General features: G+C 43.0%; 1 protein-coding gene across 3 annotated transcripts in view; it reads right to left on the bottom strand.

The window, feature by feature from the left end:
• Nucleotides 1-21706, bottom strand: part of LOC126194678 (protein phosphatase 1 regulatory subunit 14C) — a 940541-nt gene that overhangs the window by 566924 nt on the left and 351911 nt on the right. For all 3 annotated transcript variants that reach the window (XM_049932878.1, XM_049932879.1, XM_049932880.1), the window contains exon 2: nucleotides 718-993. In XM_049932878.1, coding sequence (XP_049788835.1) covers nucleotides 718-993 — 276 coding nt within the window. The remainder of the gene's footprint in view (nucleotides 1-717; nucleotides 994-21706) is intronic.

Raw genomic sequence — 21706 nt, 5'->3', positions numbered from 1 at the left:
TGCATGCATATTTCGTGATTGTTCTTCCTTTGATCGTCCTCTCTCCTCATTCATTTCAACTGGAAACTTCCCTTGTTGTGAAGGCGATGGAGAAACTGCACCCTTCTTCTATGATCCTGACTTCAGCCACCGATCCATATTAGAAGTAATAAACTGGTCAAAAATCGACTTATGAAATAGGTAGTGCACTGACAAAGCAAGTTTAACATTTAATGATGCCTGGGGCCGCATACGTGCCAGCGAGCGCTGTGATTGGTCGACAAAGCTCGCTCCGCGCATGCGTAAAAGGTTTCAGCGTATCTACCACCGTGAGCCGGCGCACAAACGACTCCCGAAACAGTCGATCAGAGAAGCTTCACTCTCCGGCACTAAACTGTGTATGCGTTCTCACTTAGTAACCGCAAAGGCTGCTTGGGAATACGACCTGAAGTAAAAGTACACATGTTTTTCAGACGAAAAAAAAATGATGAATTAGTTTTCCACATTTTTATTCAGAGCCGGCGGACCCCTAAGGGGTCCGGGACCACACGTTGGGATTCCCTGGTTTAGCTGACTGGTTGACGTTGGGGCGCGAAACAGCCGCGCCACGCCCGTTTGAACAGTCAGGAATGTTTTTTCACCCACTCGTTCCCGATGCTGTTACAACAGGCAGTATGCGCGAGTTATAAGGCAATAAGAAGCACGCAGTGGGGAAGTGAAGTGTTGGTTGGTACTCACCGCTGGCTCGTAGAGCTTCTGCAGCTCGTCGTACAGCCACATCTCGACGGCGAGGCGCTTGCGGATGAGGCTCATCTGGTGCGTGCCGTACTTGGCGGTGAGGAACTTCTCGCGGCGCTCCTTGACCTCGCCCTTCTCGGGGAAGTGCACGTGCAGGCCCGACTTAGCCGGGCTGCGCTCACCGCGCACGTCTGCCATGATGCCGTTCGGTGAGCTGCCGTTGGCCGCCGAGTACGCCGCGGACACTCCGCACTCCATCTGGAAGGCCGGCTGCTTCTGCAACACCACCGCCACACGCCCACTCGCTTCATACGCTCCACAGACAGGGTCCTTATTTTACCAATCCTAATCCCAAACGATCGCGGTTCGCGCAGGTCGAGAAAAAGACGAGGACTTCATTGTTGCCGGTTCAGAGCGACAGCTGCGGTACGCGGTTACAAGTGATTTGCGCTTGATGTTACCGAGTACCCTGCAAATTATGTCTCTCACTTGCTTGTGTGTGTTGAGTTTGTCGCGTACCGCCACCGTCAACCGAGACAACTAGCAACAAACGACATAGAAATTCACTAAATGACTCACTACGATCACGTCTCAGTGCTCGCACTGGGTACGAAATTCACAGCCAGGCGCCCAGAACACTACTGAACGCTGTCTGGCTGTCGGAGAACGGTGTAGATGCAGATGAGCAGAACTAGCCTACACTCGACCGCCATCGTTTGTGACTCCAACAATAGCACACAATTAAGTGGTGAGAAACGAACAAAGCTAGCGGTAGATTGCCGATTGGGCCTGATGCGATACACAGACGATTCTACGCAAAGGGCTACTACGAATTATTCATTCGTTTTCAGAGTTCTATATTTTACAACGTACTACATGTACGAATGGGACTGATGCATGACTAGAATCGTAAACTCTCCAAGTTTGCATTTGCCCTTCAGCTGACATTACGAGTCCAGTAGCTTGACAAAAATGCGACAAAGCAAGAAAGAGAGTTTTGGTGTGTTCCAAATTACGAATTGATTATAACAGTGAAGCGTGCAGTGAGAAACAATTATGGAAAAGAACCGCCATGTAAACTGAACATTGTGCTATCGCACGGCTTCCGAACCTTTTCACCTGGTGGACCCCTTCTTCAGTCGAAAATCCATGGCGGACCCCTACTCTGTTCCCAATGACCTCCCCACTCAACCCCCCCCCCCCCTCCGAATTATCAACAGTCTTTGGTTTAGAGATGAATGAAAACAACTTAAAGGTCAAAAATCGACTTATGAAATAGGTAGTGCACTGACAAAGCAAGTTTAACATTTAATGATGCCTGGGGCCGCATACGTGCCAGCGAGTGCTGAGATTGGTCGACAAAACTCGCTCCGCGCATGCGTAAAAGGTTTCAGCCCATCTAGCGCCGTGAGCCGGCGCATAAACGACCCCCGTATTGTTGCCAAACAATCGATCAGAGAAGCCGCATTATCCGGAACTAAACTGTGTATGCGTTATCACTTAGGAACTGCAAAGGCTGCTTGGGAATACGACCTGAAGTAAAAGTACATATTTTTTTCACATGAAAAAAAAAATAGTGATGAATTTGATTTTCACAATTTTATTCAATAATTTCACTGATTATTTTACACGATTTCGTGAAGGATGGCCGCGGACCCCGTAGAAAGAGCCGGCGGACCCCTAAGGGGTCCGCGGACCACACGTTGGGAAGCCCTGTGCTATGGTATCGACGATGTAGGGACTCTGGTCTTCATTTCCATGTTGGAAGCACTTGACGATGCACATTTCGCCTCCAAATTATTATTCAACAACGAAGCAACCTTACACTTATCTTGCAAGGCTAATCCCAGCAATGTGAGAGTGTGGGGAACAAAATCCTAATGATATTGTGACGCACGAAAGAGATTCGTCGAAAATTAATGGTTCTGTGCGCAGTCCCAGACACAGCAACGTGGGACTTTTTCTTCTGTGAGCAGTCTGTCGCTCGTACCTCGATATGATGTAGTTGTTGTTGTTTCCGCAATTGACAGCTGATTCAGGGAATATCATCTTCCAAAAAGACAAGAGACTTCCTCATTGGAGCACCGATGTTCGTTGGTACCCCAACAATGACCTTCCGAATCTCTGGATGGGACATAGTGGTGAGAATGATGTGGCTCTCCGCCCCTCCCCCCCCCCCCCCCCCCAGCCAGTTAGCCTGATGTAACGCCTTCTGTCCTTTTACTTTGTGGATACCTTTTAGACCGTGCTTACGTACCATCCCCCCCCCCCCCCCCCACCTTCCGTGCCAGGAACACTGGAACAGCTGGCAAAAGACATCAATACTGCTGTGGTGACCCTTGACAAGAAGTTCCTACATAAGGTATGGAACGAACATTTGAATACCGCTTGGACGTGTGTCGTATGATCAGAGGGGACACCTACACAACGTCTGTAGAATGCAATCTGCAAAGTTGGCGAGTTTACGGTTCTATTCACAGTACATTCATCACTCATATCTGAACATGTAATACTTTGGAAAATACAGAGCTTTGTAAACGAATGAATCATTCACAGTAGCCTGCGCATAGGCCGTCATGAATTTTCGATCAGGCATGTTTTCTTTGGGTGAAAAGTCCTCGGTTAATGTAGCGCGAAATTCGTATGAAATCTCCAGCTTTCGATGTCTGCCTGTACCATCGACATCAGGAGGTTAGTCTGAATGTTGTGACTCTAGTGATGTTCCCGCTTTTAGACCCACAGGACGGCATCTAATTCGCTGATCACAACACAGAAATGAAGTGGCGCCCTCTACGTCGGCAGATTGTAACTGCGATCTCGCTTGCAGTCCTAGCACTCGCGTCAGGCGGTAAACTACGATGAATCTACCTCTGCGCTCCTCCTTTATCAAGGGCACACTTTCATGCATTGCTAAGTGTATAATCGGTGTCTCTATTCAAGTAAAATCACATGGTCTGATATCCACTACGCCTCTACTCAATAGGGCCCGGGTATTAATGGGAAGTCTTGTCTTTTCCTGAACTTTATGGTGAATTTTACAACAATTTATGCACAAATCCAGGTGTTCCAGAATAGAAAAATGCATTTATTGTTCATATAAGGTCACATTTACGTCTTCCTAGTAACAGGTCATATTTTGGTCAACTTTTGTCACAACAGGTCACACTTCGGCCAATTTTTGCAAAAAATGCATATATTTGTCGTATCTGTAAGGACAAAAGAATAAAAACCGAAAAATTTTACTCTCCTGGCAATGTTTCAGGTGATATTGTCACAAATAAACACAATTATTACAAAGCTTCGTGTAGCAGGACTGCAGCAGGCAACCAGCGTAACGCAATGGTCGGTTTGCTGACAGTGTTGCGCAGGGTCGACAAAACGCTCTCTAAGCCAACAAAGGCGGCTCCCGACGCAATAACCATAGCACATGTGGACACACTATTCACTTTGAATACACAGTCTGGTCCAACACGCCGAAAGTAAAGTACTCGAACAGCATGTAGTTGCGACGTTTGTTCGTGATTTTCGAAAGAAGTTCATAGGCACTGACGGGGAAATATTATTTTGTAAACTATGTGAAGTTAGTGTAGAAAAACGCTTTAATGTGCAACAACACTGTAATATCGCCAAACACGGCACCTGTTTGAAAAAAAGTGCTGAAAATGACAGCAGGCAAACGCTGTTATTCGAGTAGATAGGTCCATCTTCAACTATGCAATAATTCTTCTAACGATTGGTTTGAGATGGTGACTTGCAACATCCCACTGGAGAAGCTGAAAAATCCACGCTTCGGACAGTTCTTGGAGAAGTACACAATACATCCCGTTACAAGTGAATCTACAATGAGAAAGGAACCATTAGGTGCTCAACAAAACACGAGTGCAAATTAGTGTTGTGACCGTAAGGTCTAGGAGTCCATACATGAAACCTCCGATGTGGGCGGGCGTTATGTTGCAAATTTTGTTGGTAAGTGTTCTAAAAGCTTACGGGTCTGGAGAAGTGTTGCTCCAAATGTGAGACACTCTCGAGAGCGTACACAACTCGAAAACTGCTGTTTTCTTTGTCGACTCTATGAAGCTACTGTGGCCCGATGATGTAAACAGAGACACAGTTTTGCTTCAGTAACAGATCGTGCTTTATACGTAGCTTAAGTATCCAAGGGGCTTAAGCGTTTCTACACCAGTAAAGCGTACGTAAATTGCCTTGCACATGCGTCAACGGAGTTGGAGAAGAGAAGCGATCAAATTACCCTGATGCGACAATTTTATTTCCTGTGGCAAGAAAATGTACATGAAAGATCCGCTACGAGTGCAGAAATTGAAGGAACAAGCACCTTATCGACCCTCCCCCCATCACCTTTTTCTTAAACGATGGGGCTCTTAGCTTGATGGTGTTTAGTATTTGTGCACCCAATACACCAAAATAAAGTGGTTGTCTTTTTCTTTCTTTTTTTTTAGCTTGATAATAATGAATGAAGTATTATGAAAACTGTGAAAGAGGTCTTTACAGATACCCTCTCTGGAAATTTAGCATACATCAAAGTCAACTTTTCAGTGGTATCAAAAGACATCACACGACTGGAACCTGCTGGTACTCGACTGTGTGACGCCATGGATTTTGTCCAACACGTGTAGGGTAAGATGGGTCGAGATTGTGGTCATGTGGCTGATGAAATGAACGACAACTGCCACGTGTTCTCCAGCGGAATCCTGGGTATTCTACATTGTGCAAAATTAGTGACAGTCTTTCTGAGAATCCCACGACATTTGAGGACAACGAACTATTCTGTGATGTAGTGAGGAGCTTTTCCAGATGCAAAACTATTCTCAGCGACAACTATAGGTCTTAGAAAATGGAAAACCTAGAAATGCACTTTGTGATCCAGCGCAGCTCTGCAGAGACTGAAGAGTGCCAGGACGTGTCAACTACTTCGGAATACTGCAAACAAGTGGAGTGCAGTAGTAAAAACAGAGTTTTGCTGTCTGGATAGATGTTATGGTTTTCGCTGTACTACAAATTTTTTTCAGACACATACAGATATTTTAAAAGTGCCAGATGGTTTCAAACACTACAAAAAGTAACTACCATACTCACACTTTGTTAAGAAGCCAATTTTTTATTACAGTCTATATACAAAAATCAACATGAATGTTTTAAAATAACCTAATATAAAGTCATATTTTATTTTTAAGGTCATATTTATACACGTTTTAGGCCATAATGCTTGCATATTTCGCTGTTTTCCGGTCATTCAAATCTGGGCCTCCTAATACAGTGTGTCAATAGTTTGAAGCGTGGGTTAGAATTCTCGTATGTTCAGATACATTTAACGAAAGGCAACTTTTCGGCCTTCTCCATCTCTGTCGTAAAACATGTTTGGATGGAAAACCTTTAAATTATCGCCGTTTTCATTAGTCGGTGTCGGCTTCGCGAGTCATTTAGTGCTATCTCTTCCGCTAGTTGGCATTACTTTGAAAAAGGCTTAACTTCTTCATATCACCTTGGATACTCGTCAACCAGCCTGTGTGATATGTTTCTCTCCTTTTTCTCTTTGTATCCACGGAAAGACACTTTTTCACATCATCATCTGGTCCTCATTTTATGTGGCCATACCACCTCAGCTTGGATACTCTCAGCCCGGATACTAAGAGTTTTTTTTTATTTACTGGTACGACTTCCAAACTGCGTATCACGTAATCACTGTGCACTTTGTCTTTCAATGCTAGTATCGTAATATGCGCATTTATATTGTATGAAACTTCTGTTTGTATGTCTGTTTTGATGCCCAGACTTCACTGACATACAATAGCGCTGGTCTTACAGCCATTTTATAAATTTTCTCTTGCTTTTTAAGGACAATTTTGCATAGCATACGCCTGAAAGCATACGCCCCTTGCTTCAAACAGATGTTACTCTACGAGTTATGTCTGCATCATCTGATCCGTCATTTAGTATTACTAATCGCAGACACTTAAAAAAACAGTTAATTTTAAGGGTCTTCCTCTATTCCACGAAATTCTGTCAATTTTCTGGAAGGTATCGGATATAATGGCTACTACGTCAGCATACAAAAGATTCAACTGTCTTGATTTCTATATTTTTGCAGATAAGTAATTCATTACTACACAATAAGAGACTTACAGCGCTGGACACCTGTGTCAACACCATACCTCTTTGATAAGCTTCCACGATGTTTCACGCGAGTCTGGACATTGTGGTGCATGGCCATGAAACGTCGTGGACATGACGTGTACGTCGAGCTTCCCATGTCATTGTAACGTAACTACATCGCTGCGCGAGAAACAGCGTGCTGTAATCGAGTTCAGAATACGAAGAGTTCATCTGCTCTCTCCTTCAGCATGACATGCCACACCTTGTTGTGGTTCCGTCTACAAAGTCAAACACTCTACAATGACGGTATCAACAAGCTAGTCTCGCGTTAGGAGAAGTGTGTTCGTTGCCATGGTGACTATGTTAAGAAATAAATATGCAGACACGAAGAATAAAGATGTAAAATTTTAATAAACTTTGTTTTATTTAAAAAGCTTTAAGAGTTTTCACACAAAAATTTGGAGACATTACTTAACAACACGCCATCGTGGCCCCTTATCTGCTTACACTGCTTCTCCACACCAGAACCTGTATTACTATTTCCTATAGCAGTTTGTCTGTCTAACGGCTTCCTGGGGCAACAAAACTTTGATTTCCCGTTTGTCATATAATATTGAGCGAATTTAAAATGCTGACATAATCTACTCATTGAAAGGTATCATCTTACGTTAAAGTTTTCACACAGTAAGTCAAATTTAAAAGTTAGAACTGTTTATGTCTTAAGGTAGCGTAACTAACAGTGCACAAAAGACCCAGACTATATTCATCTAGTATTTGAGAATGAGGGCACCTAGCGACTTCAAAGAAACTATGCATATAATAATAAACTTTTTCTCGCTGACATCCACTGCAAAATAATGAATGTCTCTCTTTGACAAACAGTCTATGTGATATCGTCCAGAGATCGCAGTGCCACACCGAAGTCGACAGCGCAAATCGATACCACTCGTTGCAATCCGCAACTACGTATGAGAGGCGCTCCTAAAGACCACGCCTCCCTCTCTAAGCATAGCAGAGCTCTTACACTGAGGTCAACATTGTGCAGAGCTCGTTCCCATTTCAAGCCCTCAGCTACAGCAGTCATCATCATCATCATCATCATCATCATCTAGGACCAAAGAGTAGTTAAAAGTTTTGTATGAACTTGGGTGTGATTGAAGTTTAACATCATGCATCAACAGGTCAGTTTGTTAATTCGTGCATCAATTGATGCTTTGCTAGTCCATGGCAGTTGTAAATTATCCAGTAACCATGTGGAAAACACGTGTGAGGAAGTTTAGTAAATCTTTTATTCATTAATGTAACAAAGAGAACTAATATTTAATGTGTTCTAATCTGATGAGCCTTCTCTCAGAGATCCCGGACAATAGTAGTTTCGCCTCGTCAGAACAGTTTCGGTGGAAATCGACCTTTTCAGAAACATGTAAATTGTCGTTTGAAGCTATTTTATACGTGGAAGTTCGATTCCGTAAGGAATCCAGGTGGCGGAGTGGGGTGGAGGTGAGCAGGACAGATGCGATTCTATTCTTGCATCTCACATACAAAAAGAGCTTACAAAACTCTTTTGCATTTCATGACATTTACTTGCATTTCGTGACACATTATTTACAAGAATGATGACATAAAAAGTTACTGCTTTGAATCAAATGTAAATTACAGAAGAGAAACTTCACTCGAACGTCGCGATGGAAACTAGGAATTGAGCACTGTATTGCTTGTAACACCCAGCAGTCAGAATTATTTGTCGTGAATAAACAAATTAATGCGATTATTTGTCACCAGTAAATAAATAAATTTGTGAATAAGCAGTATTCATTTGCAAAAGCTCACAGCTTAGCTGTTTCACAGGAAAGTACGAGCGAAATTTAGCAGATGACGACACAACATTTTACAATAGGTAAAAGCAGAATTTTTACGACCAGACACATGAGGTTTCCTGACACTAACATCTACATCTCGTCTCGTGTATTTATCCTCCATGTACTGTCATTATCCCCAAATGGCACGTAATACTTTTGCTGGAATCGCAGACTAGCGGTACATTCATTCACTAGCCGGCAAGAAACACACATTTCAATGTAATAAAAATTATTTTAAAAGCCTGTCACTTATATGATCCTAATCTATTATTTTATGGCAAAATATTATGGTACTGGCGGCTCCATCCAGGTGTCTAATAATTAGAAAAAGGGACGATTATAAACAAAGTAAGCCTGTGATGCGGTAGTAAACCGTATAGACTGACACGTCAAAAAAATTTTGAGGGAGCTCTTGAAGGTAATGCACCCACATTTCGGTTTTCAACACTTCACAGACCTCTCCTTCGCATCTTCAAAAATATGTAATACTTCCTCTTGCATCAACCACAGGCATGCTCCTGTTTAATGCTGCAATGTCCTCTTAAGGACTTGTCTCCAATTCTTTCAGCAGGGCTTTCTGTACGTCCTGTAGGGTATCTGCAAAGCGCTGGTCGGCTCTTCTCTCCAGCTGGTCCTGTAAATGCTCAAAAGGGTTCAAATCGGGGCTTCAGCAGACCAAGCCACGGCCTGAATCTCCTCTTAATCTACGAACCCTTGCACAATTCTCGCAACATGTGGGAAAGGCATTGGTGTAAAACCATCACCAGTAAATGGAAGGAAATGCACAAAGTGCTTCAAAAAGATTTGCTCCACATAGTGATTTGCTCTACGGCTCCCGTGCTGCACGAAGGCCACATCTGTTCTTGAAGTCCCACTGATTCTCCCTCTTCCCCCCCCCCCCCCCCCCACACACACACACCATTCTATCCGAGAACCACTCTGAAAAGGCGTCCCGGACGAGAATGTGCGTGGGAAATACCTTTCCCCAGGCCTTCTCCAGACCTTCTCGCTACCGTCATGTGATCTTGGGTCCAATCACGAAGAACACTCCCTCCCACTGTAGTAATCTCCAGCCGTGATATTTCCTTGCGACACGTATTCGAGCTAAGCGAGTCTCTCTGCTGAGCTCTGGGCTTGCAAAAGAACTCCTCAATTGAAGATTAGCGTCTTCCAGTCTTCTTCTGAAGGTTGGCTCACTAAAAATGATCGCTTGAACTTGGTGACGTCGACTTCGTGCTTCAACGGCGGTGCAGTGACTGTTGCGGGCAATTTGTTGTGCGGTCATCTCTTGTCAGTGTTGCTCTTCGCGGGACTGATTTAGGTTTCCTGTACCTTCCAACGGTTCTGGAAATTGTGAAAGATGTTATCAACACGTCTACAAAGCAAAGCATGCTGCTGCTGCAACCACCATCTTCCGCCAAAAGCAATCGCCTTTGCAGCATCTTCAGGACTTAACGGCGTGTTTACTCCAGAAAGCTCTTTACGATAATCACAGAAAGACACTACAAGCACAAGTGATTGAAAGGCAAACAGCACGAGGTACAACAATCTGTGATACAAGAGCGGGTAAAACATTTTTGCCTCACGGCCAATTACGTATTCTCCAAGTCGCGCGGAAACGAACAATTCAGACTAGTGCATTAGACAATCGACGCTTCATTATTTGCACTCACAGCAACGCCAACATACCCCGTAGGGGAATATACCACTAAGTACTATACTTTGATTAACTAGATAATTACACGTCACTTATTACGTGTTGCGTTTTCGAGCCGGTCGGTGTACATTGGCACCTCAGCCAGTCTCTGTCTTCCTCTACAGTTTTTACCCTCTACACCTCCTTCCACCAATATGGAAGTTATTCCCTGCTGTCTTAACATATTGTCCTTTCTTCTTGTCAGTTTTTTCCATATATTCTTTCCTCACCGTTTCTGCGGAGAGGCTCCTCGTTCCTTTCCCTCTCAGTCCATCTAATTTCCAACATTTTTCTGCAGCACCACATCTCAAATGCTTCGATTCTCTTCTGTTCCGGTTTTTTCACAGTTCATGTTTCAATACTATATGTTCATGTTTCACTACTATATCTGCTACTAGGAGATTTCTCTTGCCCAGGCGCCCTTTTTGGCAGTACTATACAGCTTTTAAAGTCCTCCTGGTCCCGTACGCCATAGGTTATCTTGCTGCCTAGGTAGTAAAATTCCTTCACTTCATCTACTTCGTGATCACCACTTTAGTATTTAGATCCTCGTTGTTCTCATTTCTGCTAATTCTCATTACTTTCGTCTTCCTTCGATTTACTCTCCGTTCACATTCTGTACTCATTAGAATGTTCATTCCATACAACAGATCCTGAAGATACAAATGTCATCCGCTGAAGATAGCAATGTCATCAGTGTACCGTATCACTGATATCATTCCAACTTGAATTTTAATCCCATTCTAGACTCTTTTTGTTTTCGCCATTGCTTCTTCGATGTGGACAGTAAACAGTACGGACGAGAGGCTACGTTCGCCTCGTACATCCTTTTTAATCCGAGCACTTCGTTCTTGATCTTCCATTCTTACTCTTACCTCTTGGTACTTGTTCATCATCCGTTTTTCCCTATAGCTTAACCATATTTTTCTCAGAATTTCGAACGTCTTGCACCACTTTACATTGTTGAACGCTTTTTCCAGGCCGACAGATTCTACGAATGAGTTTTGATTTATCTTCAGCCTTGTTTCCATTACCGACCGTAAAGTCAGAACTGCCTCTCTGGTGTCGTAACCTTTTCTAAGGCCAAACTGAAAGTCATGTAACAGATCCTCAGTTCTCTTTTCCATTCTTCCGGATATTATTCCGCTCTAAAACTTGGCAGCATGAGTTGTTGTGCGACGATTCTCGCACTTGTCGGTTCTTGCAGTATTCGGAATTGTGTGAATGTTTTTTCCCCAAAAGTCTGATGGTATATTGCCAGTCTCATACATTCTACACACCAACGTGAATAGTCGTTTTGTTGCTACTTCCACGAGTGATTTCAGAAACTTCCATGGAATGTTGTCTGTACCTTCTGGCTTATTTGGCCCTAAGTCGTCCATAGATATTTCAAATTCTGATTCAAAAACGGGATCGCCTATCTCTTCTCTGACTACTACTTTTCTCCTTCTACCACGTCAGACAAGACCTTGCCCTCAAAGGGGCCTTCAAAGTACTCTTTCCACCTATCCGCTCTCTCCTTTGCATTTCACAGTGAAATTTTCTTTGCACTCTTAATGCCACCACCCTTGCTTTTAATTTCACCCAGGGTTGTTTTGCCTTTCCTATATGCTGACTCAGTCCTTCCTACAATTGTTTCTTTTTAGTTTTTTTCACATTTTTTATGTAGTCATTTCGTCTTATCTTCCCCGCACTTCTTATTCCATTCCTAAGTGACTTGTACTTCTGTATTTCTGAATTCCCTTGAAAATTTTTTTTGTACTTCCATCTTTCGTCGATCAAGTGAAACTATTGTGCCAAACCATTAAGTGCTCCACTGGAATTTAAACAAGATTGCGCCGAATATGAAATCACCGGATAAGATCCGAATTATCTTATCGTGCCACCTGAAGTGCTGCTATCGTCCAAAGGAGAGCACCTTATCGACATTACAAGAGTCAACGCTCCTGATAATTTAAACGCCGGCCGCGGTGGTCTAGCGGTACTAGGCGCGCAGTCCGGAACCGCGCGACTGCTACGGTCGCAGGTTCGAATCCTGCTCGGGCATGGATGTGTGTGATGTCCTTAGGTTAGTTAGGTTTACGTAGTTCTAAGTTCTAGGGGACTGATGACCACAGATGTCAAGTCCCATAGTGCTCAGAACCATTTTTTTTTTTTTTTTTGATAAGTTAAACGCCTCGGAGCAGTCGTGCACTTTTCAGCCACACAGAAGCACGCTTTGGCTACACACAGCTGCTTTTGGGTCCTAATACAAACACGCTATTTTGTACAGTTAAGCATATTCTGTTGAAAAAAGCAAATGTGAGCTGTGTTGCCATCACAGTGCGTGAAACGCTGCACGAGATCGTCACCAAACTGGCTCAAGAAGCAGATGGGGAGCACTGCACGTACTATGTTAAGGAACCGTGTTCAAAAGCTGTGGAAAGGTCAGACTAACAAACATTTTCTGAAGAGCGGCGGAAGCCTTTTCCAATAGTTGCAGTGGCTACAATCTGGGTGAATAACTGGTATGACCTGGTAACATAATGCAGTACGGCTAGAGGAGAACACGCATAGTAGAAGTTTACACACAGCACAATTTAACCATTGCATATACATTCTCATTTCATTACCAATGCACCAGATTTCTTCCCCCTTTTAGCGCTCTACTACCAGATTGTGCTTAAATTTAAAAGATAACTTATTACTGCATTTTTTAAATTGTACACGGTCATTTCTGGTAGAAGTAATATCAAGGTGGGCCCTGTTGCGTGACGCCAGATATTCACAGTTCTGTACAAGTTCAAAACTGAAATCTGCTGCTGGTAAATTATTCACGATTTTATTTTCCTTTCTGGTGAACAAAATGTACTTGGTCTACTTAAAAGCAAAGCACTCACAGGCCGGGAAATAATCTGAGACCTACAGGAAGTTATGGTCCTACTGGGAATGACGTGACCTCGTCTTCGTCCAGCTAGGGAAGAAACAGTCTATCGTGGAATCCCAACCATTAACCTTTTCACAAAAACCACGCCCCGTCGGGTAAGTCTTTTTCGTGTTTAGCCATAGCGGATTCGACGGATACACTCGACCACGTAACATGCTCTAGTTGGCAAAAACATATTAGACTGGCCTCCTATTTTGCCAATTCACTTATTGTAGTCATCTCGATGTCACCGCTTCTCGACCGATTTTACAAGAGCTTCTAGACGGGAGTCTTCGATTCTGTTTCTCTGACTACTCTTCGTAATGTCACAAATTAAATCTCGCAAGCCTGCGATGGTAATGCTTTCGGCAGTGGCGATCCTAACAATCCAATGACGCTCAGTGTGCGAGTTTTTAATCTCTGTCAGCCTTCTTTCTCTGTTCGCTCCATTAAGAATACATAAAATTAAAACGATTTATGGAGAAACCACCACTGTCTTTGAGAGTTAGAGAGACTGAATATACAGAGAGAGCGCAAAACAATTTTATTTTTTCAAAATTTCATTGAAACAAAACGGATTCAAACCTTAACCTGTTAACTGAGTATCTCTGGAAGTTTGTTTAACGTATGGACGCAATTGCTGAAGTCCTGGTCGGCCTGCCGTGTAGGCGCAAAATTTTTCTCACATTCGAGCATTAGTCCGATGAAACCCATACACACGTCGAGCAAATCGTGAGTTTCAAATCTCACAAAACAACTGTTTCCAAAATCCTGCATAATCGTTGGCGCATGAAACCAACAGACTGCAGTTGGTCTACGCGCTCACTCCTGCATATGCTGTCGATCCGGTTTCTGTACCGAGATACTGTCATGGATGGGTAACGACAATCACACGTCAGATGGATTGTTAATGACGAAACAGTTTTATCACGTTATTAGGAAAGGTAACCGGTTCAAATTCGCTTTTTGGGAACAGAAAACACCAAGTTCTCCGCCAAAATGAACGAGATTCGCCAAGCGTCATTCTGGGATGCGTACTGTCGAGGAAGAAGATCTACAGCCCCCCCCCCCCAAGCGTGTTTTTTTTTTGAAAACTTTATCAGCCATCTGCTGCACCTTGGCATGCTTCCTTTGTGGCTTGTGCCTCAATTGCGAGACGACTCCATCAGCATCTTGCAACCAGGTGGTGCACCACCTCATTGTATGGGAACACCTAAACACACATCTTCCTGGAGGATGGGTATGCCGTGCGGGTGCTAATGAAGGCGCGTCGTGCAGATGGCCGTCGAGATCACCAGACTTAATTAAACCCTTGCGATTTTTTTGAAGGGGTCGTATGAAAGACTACATGTGTCTCGCTGTCCTGCCACAATCTTTTCCACAGCGGTGGCAGCAAATTGCAGTTGCGGTAGTGTGCGTAGCCGGCACCATTTGGCACAAAGTTTGCGAAGAATACTAATATCGTCTCGAGGTCTTCGGTGTGACTCGGAAAGTCCCTATAACCTCTAGAAAAAATCTTCCACGGACACACTATCGACAGAATATGGTTTTAAGTGAGTAAGTCGATCCGTTTCGTTTGTATGAATTTTTGAGAACATTAAGTTCTTTTGTGCTCATCCTGCGTATACGACTGACGTGTATTGACACCATATTGTAGGTTTCATTGCAAAAATACTCATCTTACTTGGTGAGCTACGTAAATTTAAGCAACATTGTTATTATTTCATTGACCCAGTTTAATTGATATTAATGGTTATATACACAAGGTGTCTCATTTACATTCATCACTTGAATTAACTTTATTACCAGAATCAAAATAACAAAATGCATCAAATAAATGTTTAGGTATCATGGGGACACAAACAAGCATGACTGCCTTTTCATAATTTCGTTCGTTACGAAAATATGGATAGCAGTACGACTTACGTAACTCGACCACTTGCAGTTCACAATAACCAAATGGAAAAACAGCAGATAATGCACACTTGGTCATTACTGTTCTACTAACTTTTTCTACTAACTTACGTTTTCCATAGATGAGAGCAATTTGTACCTTCTCTTCGGTTCTGGACATGGTACTCACACAAGACTTCAATGGAAGATGGTTGATTGAATTATCTTCCCGGCCATCTATTTTCCTTCGTCCTCGCTTCGTTTAAATCCTGTTTACAATTCTTCCCTTTATTCTAACAATATCTTGTGACGACTTTCTACGTGTTCCATCCAAGTACAGCCACTATATAACTCCTCCAGCGGACTTAATTCCAGCCTCTTGCTCTGCAAGTACATTAAGGGTGGGTTCTGGTCGAGACCGGATTTCTTTTACACAATTTGCATCCCTGTATACACATTATGCATGCAATACGAGTTTTTGATTCCGAGAGTATTTTAGCAGCTACAGCGTGTGGAATGGAGCAACGCGCCAACCGACATATGGGCAGCTGTATCAGTTCAATCGAAGATTCAACAAGTATACGAATTCTGGAATGAGATTTTTACTCTGCAGCTGAGTGTGCGCTGATATGAAACTTCCTGGCAGATTAAAACTATGTGCCGGACCGATACTCGAACTCGGGGCCTTTGCGTTTCGCGGGCAAGTGCTCTACTCACGCCACGTCCTCACAGCTTTACTTCTGCCAGTACCTCCCCTCCTACCTTCCTTACAGAAGCTCTCCTGCGAACCTTGCAGAACTAGCACTCCTGAAAGAAAAGATATTGCGGAGACATGGCTTAGCCACAGCCTGGGGGATGTTTCCAGAATGAGATTTTCACTCTGCAGCTGAGGGTGCGTTGATATGAAACTTCCTGGTAGATTAAAACTGTGTGCCGGACCGAGTTCGAGTCTCGGTCCGGCACACAGTTTTATTCTGCCAGGAAGTTTCACACGAATTCCTGTCCAATGAAAATTTGCATGAAAGATGCACAGCTGGCAATACACAAAATGACAACGAGAGTTTCAGTTCGTGAATTCGGAAACTGGTACTGAAATATCTTTATTGTGTGGAAAAAAATGTTGAAATAGCACCATGTATACTCAGAGACGGTTACTCATCAACTCCGAAGACCATAACATGTTAGGAATCGTCACAGGAACGAACAGCAAAACTTTCCCGGAGTTATCTGATACGAAACTCATGGATGCCACGGGGTATTAAATGCCTTTGTTTCTTAAAAGAGACCGGACAGGAAAAAAAGTATTGCATATCAGAACCAGAGCATGTTTGACGGAGAGGAAGGATGCTTCTGCGCTCCTAAGATCGGAGAACAACGGTGATTTTTGGAATGACTTTTTTGTTACTCCAAACTTTAAACGCGTTTTTCTGGAAACAACATTTTTCAGTGAGTGAGCCGCTGCAGAGCTCGACAGATTAACCGACTTATTTGATTTTTTAATGAAATAAATTTAAGGGGCCTTAGCGAAAGCTTTTGAATGAATTTCATTTTTTTTTAAATATATGAACTTACAAAAACATAAGAAGAAATTGCCATGTTTTTCAAACAGATGACATTTTACAAGCTATTTTTCAAAACACCATCGCGACGGATCGAAATTAATTCTGATTTATGAATTTTCTATTTTTATAGGTTTCAGAAACTGCCACGAGTCTCTACAAGGCTTTGCACAAACCAGGGATACACATGCAATAATAACTGAAAACGAAAGCAATGCCAGCTTATACACCAAATTATGTAAAACAATTATGCAAAAGTTGCGACCAGCGATCCTATGTTACATTGATGGCGTCCAACAATGAACCAAATATACGCTAGTTGAGTTGCTGCGGGATTTCATTATGTATATTTTTACTATTCTTATTACTACTGTTATTATTTTGTGAGCAAATACAGCAAATCCTCACTAATTCGGAATTCACGTTATTCACGGTTGCTTTATATCGATTTCAATGGCATTTACAACGAAACTCTGTCTTGAAATCTGGTAGAAAATATAATGAGATTCTGGTAGCACCAGCGGCAAACACAATCTATACTTTCACTGTGCTATAGTAATACTAATGTTACCGGTAATAATGTCTTTTAGGTGGAGTTACTGAACACTGTTTCCGGGAATTCCTTATCAAAGAACAGGAAGTGAATGTTCCAGATTTCGAATCAACAACAGCTGCCAACATAGGTAACTTAGAAGCGGATTTAATCACCCCATATACTTAGCGATAATACGAAAAACGCTTACTCGTGGAAAGATCCGTAACTAAAGACTAAACAGTTGGACAGGTCACCTCAATATTCAAGAAAGGAAATAGGAGTAATATGCTAAATTACAGATCCATATCACTGACGTCGACTAGCAGTAGTATTTTAGAATAGATACTGTACTCGAACATTAACAGTTAGCTCGAAGAAAACGATCTATTGACAAACAGTAAGCACACGGATACAAAAAATATCTTTCTTGTGAAACACAACTAGCTCTTTATTCAGGCGAAGCAATGAGTGCTATCGATAGGGGATCTCAAACTGATTACTCATTTTTTTAGATTTCCAGAATGCTTTCGACACCGTTCCTCACTGGATTTCTATTCAGATTTCAAGCCTATAGGTCACAGTCTCAGTTGTGCGACTGGAATCTTGAGCTCCTGTCAGAAAAGTTCGTAGTAGCTGACGGAAAGTCATCGAATTAAACGTAAGCGACATTTGGCGGTCCCCAAGGTACTATTATAGGCTATCTGCTGTTCCTGGTCTATATGTTTAATAAACTACCCGAGCATCCGTCTTAGATTGTTTGCAGATGATGCTTTCATTTACTCATCAGAAGATCAGAACTGATTGCAAAATGATTTAGAAAAAATATCAGTATGGTGTGAAAAGTTTGAAGTCATCCACATGAGCTCTAAAAGAAATCCGCTAAATTTCAGTTGTACGACAAATGACTCTAAAGGCTGTGAATTAAACTAATCCTTAGGGATTCCAATTACGAATTACTTAACGTGGACGAGCACGTAGATAATAATGTGGGGAAAGCAAAGCAAAGACTGAGTTTTACTCTTAGAACAGTTAAAAGATGCAACAGGTCCACTAAAGAACATGCCGCAACTACGCTTTCCCGTTGTATTTTGGAGTTTTGCTGCGCGGTATCAGACCGGCATTAGACAGGATTGACGAAGGAAGCTGAAAAAATTCAAGGAATGGCAGTTCGTTTTGTATTAACGCGAAATAGGAGGGAGAGTGTCAGGGATATGATGAACTAGTTGCGGCGGCAATCATGAAATCAAAGACTTTTTCGTTGTGGCAGGGTCTTTTCGCGAAATTTTTAAATAAGAGAAATCAGAACATATAAAGCAGCTAGTTTCTGTCCGGAGCGATTCAGAACGGACGTCTACATAAATCTTTCCACTGGGAACACTGACGACAAATTTATAGGAAGTCTCCTACGGGTCCATAATGCATGTCCATTAGAACATCCTCGGTCGACTTATTATTAACTACTATTCGATGAACTAGGGCTGTTTGCAAGTTGGATTAACGAGAGAGAGCGAGAGAGACATCGTCGAACGACTACTGTTTGCAAGCTGGATTAACGATTATACGAAAATACAGAATGTCGTGGACGGAAGTTCCATTTGGTGTAAAACACGGATCTGTCCTTAAATGTGGAAAAATGCCACATAATGCTTATGTTAAAGAGGAAGAAGCCGAAGTATGCGTAAAAGTTTTTCGTTGTTACCCACCCACACACGAAGAAATGAACATAATAAGAGAAATCACAGCTCACACGAAAAGATTTTGGCGTTCGTTTTTCCCGCACGCTGTTCGAGAGTGGAACGGTAGAGAAATAGCTTGAAGGTGATTTGATGAACCCTCTGCCAGGCAATTAACTGTGAATTTCAACGCAGTTATAGTTGAAGATGGCAAAGTGAAACCTCGATTCGCTATATAGAGCATCATTAGCGCCAAGCTCATTTATTGCAGAATATTGACTGCATCCTGTATTTATTTATTAAGCTTATGGTTGCACACAAACAAATAATATTACAACTATCTCAAATTACAAACTAACATCCCGGCCACGAATCTAGTTTACTGATCGTTCCGCCATCATCAGGAAGTCTGTCGGAATGCCGCGACGAATAGTTTACTTTTCAGAGGCACCCTGGTGAGCTTATGTTCTTCCACATGTGCAAAGAGTCGTAACACTTTCCAGTGCTGATTTTTATACGGTTAAGAACGGATCAGATTTTGCGTGGCAGTTCAAAGCCAGGTGGCGTGGTCGATAGGCATGGCATCCTAAGCTGTTCTGTCGTAGCATTTATCTGCCGTGTGTGTCTCCAGCAGTCACCTGTACTAAAGCGGTTTCAAACTAACATTTTTGCGGTTTTCCAGGAGTGGGTAATGAGAGCTACGTCTAGATTTGCTGATGCTTGAAATGTCTGCGTGAACAGTAAGGTTAGGATTTTCCTGTAGAGTTTTGTACTCCCGTACAAGTGCACTTTCCCGCCGCAGGGATGGAGGTGATATGTGGCTAATTATGAGCAGGCAGAAAGTAGTGTGTGTGTGTGTGTGTGTGTGTGTGTGTGTGTGTGTGTGTGTGTGTGTGTGTGTGTTTTACCGCTTGTAAGACGTGTGGTGTGGTTGAGCTATGTATAAACATGTTTTGAGTGAGCACTATTCATCCATACTGATAAGTAATATACTGCAACAGGATAAACCAATTGCAGAGCTGAAGTACGTAATCTTGCTGCGGTTAATGCCACAGAGTTTCTGGACGATATTATTTCCAGTTTAAATTTTGGCAGCAGTTCTTATTAGATGTCATATGTAACTGAGCGCTCTATTAAGCATGACCATCTAGATATTTTGGGTTCCTCGTACGTCTAAGTGTTCCTTCAAGGGGGCCAGTGAGCTCTTTGGTGGATGTCTCGTTGGTCACAAGCACGCAACAAAGTCAATGCCTGCTCATTTCGCTCGCTGACTGGGGACAAAGTACTGAACAGGCATAAGGAGTTTCCAGCTACGAAGAGGAAAGCAATAAAATAAGTGAAAGTACAGGCAGTTTAAACAGCCCGCCCGGTTGGCCGTGCGGTCTGACGCATAGCCGGCACGGTGGCTCAGTGTGTTCGGTCAGAGAGCCGGTTGGCCTCTGTAATAAAAAACTGAGTAGAAGGATCATCCACCGAACTTGGACGGGCTTTCCGAGCGGGAAGGAGTCCCTGGTTCCCGGCACGAATCCGCCCGGCGGATTTGTGTCGAGGTCCGGTGAACCGGACAGTCTGTGGGTGTTTTTAGGCGGTTTTCCAGCTGCCTCGGCGAATGAGGGCTGGTTCCCCTTATTCCGCCTCAGTTGCACTATGTCGGCGATTGCTGCGCAAACAAGTTCTCCATGTACGCGTACACCACCATTACTCTACCGCGCAAACATACGGGTTACACTCGTCTGGTGTCAGACGTTCCCTGGGGGTTCCACCGGGGGCCGAACCGCACAATAACCCTGGGTTTGGTGTGGGACGGCGGAGGGGTGAAGTGGACTGCGGTAGTCGTCGTGGGGTTGTGGACCACTACCGCTACGGCGGGGACGGATCCTCTCCGTCGTTTCGAGGTACCCGGTTAACATACAACACAATATAGTACAATGTTTAAACCAAGGGTAGTCAAACTTTTTTACCTACCACCTACTTTCGAATCTCTGTTGGTAGCGAAATTTTCTAACTGCTCACCAGTCCCACAGTAAGGCTGATTTCTAAAGTAGTGAGGTAAACTTTACTTTATAAAAATTTATGAAGCAGAATTACAGCAAGTTAAAGCACATAATAATAATAATAATTAGTTGCCAAATATTTTATGTCAAAATTTTATGAAAAAAGTTATGAACATATATTTGAAAGCTCCACCGCCCACCACCCACAAGCAAAGCTGGAACCCCCACAAGTGGACCGTACGGATCCACTTGGCAACCGCTGGTTTGCACCGCCAAACTTTGGGGGAGGGGGGGGGGCACAGGGAATTCTTTTCAATTTTACTGACGTACACTAAATGAGATGAGACTGCAAACAAAAAAAGAACAGAAAACAAAAGTTCCTTCGATAAGCCATTGTTAGTAGATAATGGGAATGAAAACGATGGCATGGAACGAACATCAGGTAAGTAGTAAGTAGCATCTCCTTGGTTGCTTGGCAAGTGACAGCAACAAACAATTGATGAAGTACGTACCATTCTACAGTAAATGTGGTACTACAATTTCCATTTTTGAATACACACAGTAGTGTTATCTGCAGTAGTGGGTTGGGTTGTTTGTGGGAAGAGACCAAACCGCGAGGTCATCGGTCTCATCGGATTAGGGAAGGGAGAGGAAGGAAGTCAGCCGTTCCTTTCAAAGGAACCATCCCGGCATTTGACTGGATTTAGTGAAATCACGGAAAACCTAAATCAGGATGGCCGGAGGCGGGTTTGAACCGTCGTCCT

The sequence above is a fragment of the Schistocerca nitens genome, chromosome 7 (genome assembly GCF_023898315.1).
Source record: "Schistocerca nitens isolate TAMUIC-IGC-003100 chromosome 7, iqSchNite1.1, whole genome shotgun sequence".
Taxonomy (NCBI): Eukaryota; Metazoa; Arthropoda; class Insecta; order Orthoptera; family Acrididae; genus Schistocerca; species Schistocerca nitens.
This window is presented reverse-complemented; position numbering and strand designations above follow the sequence as displayed.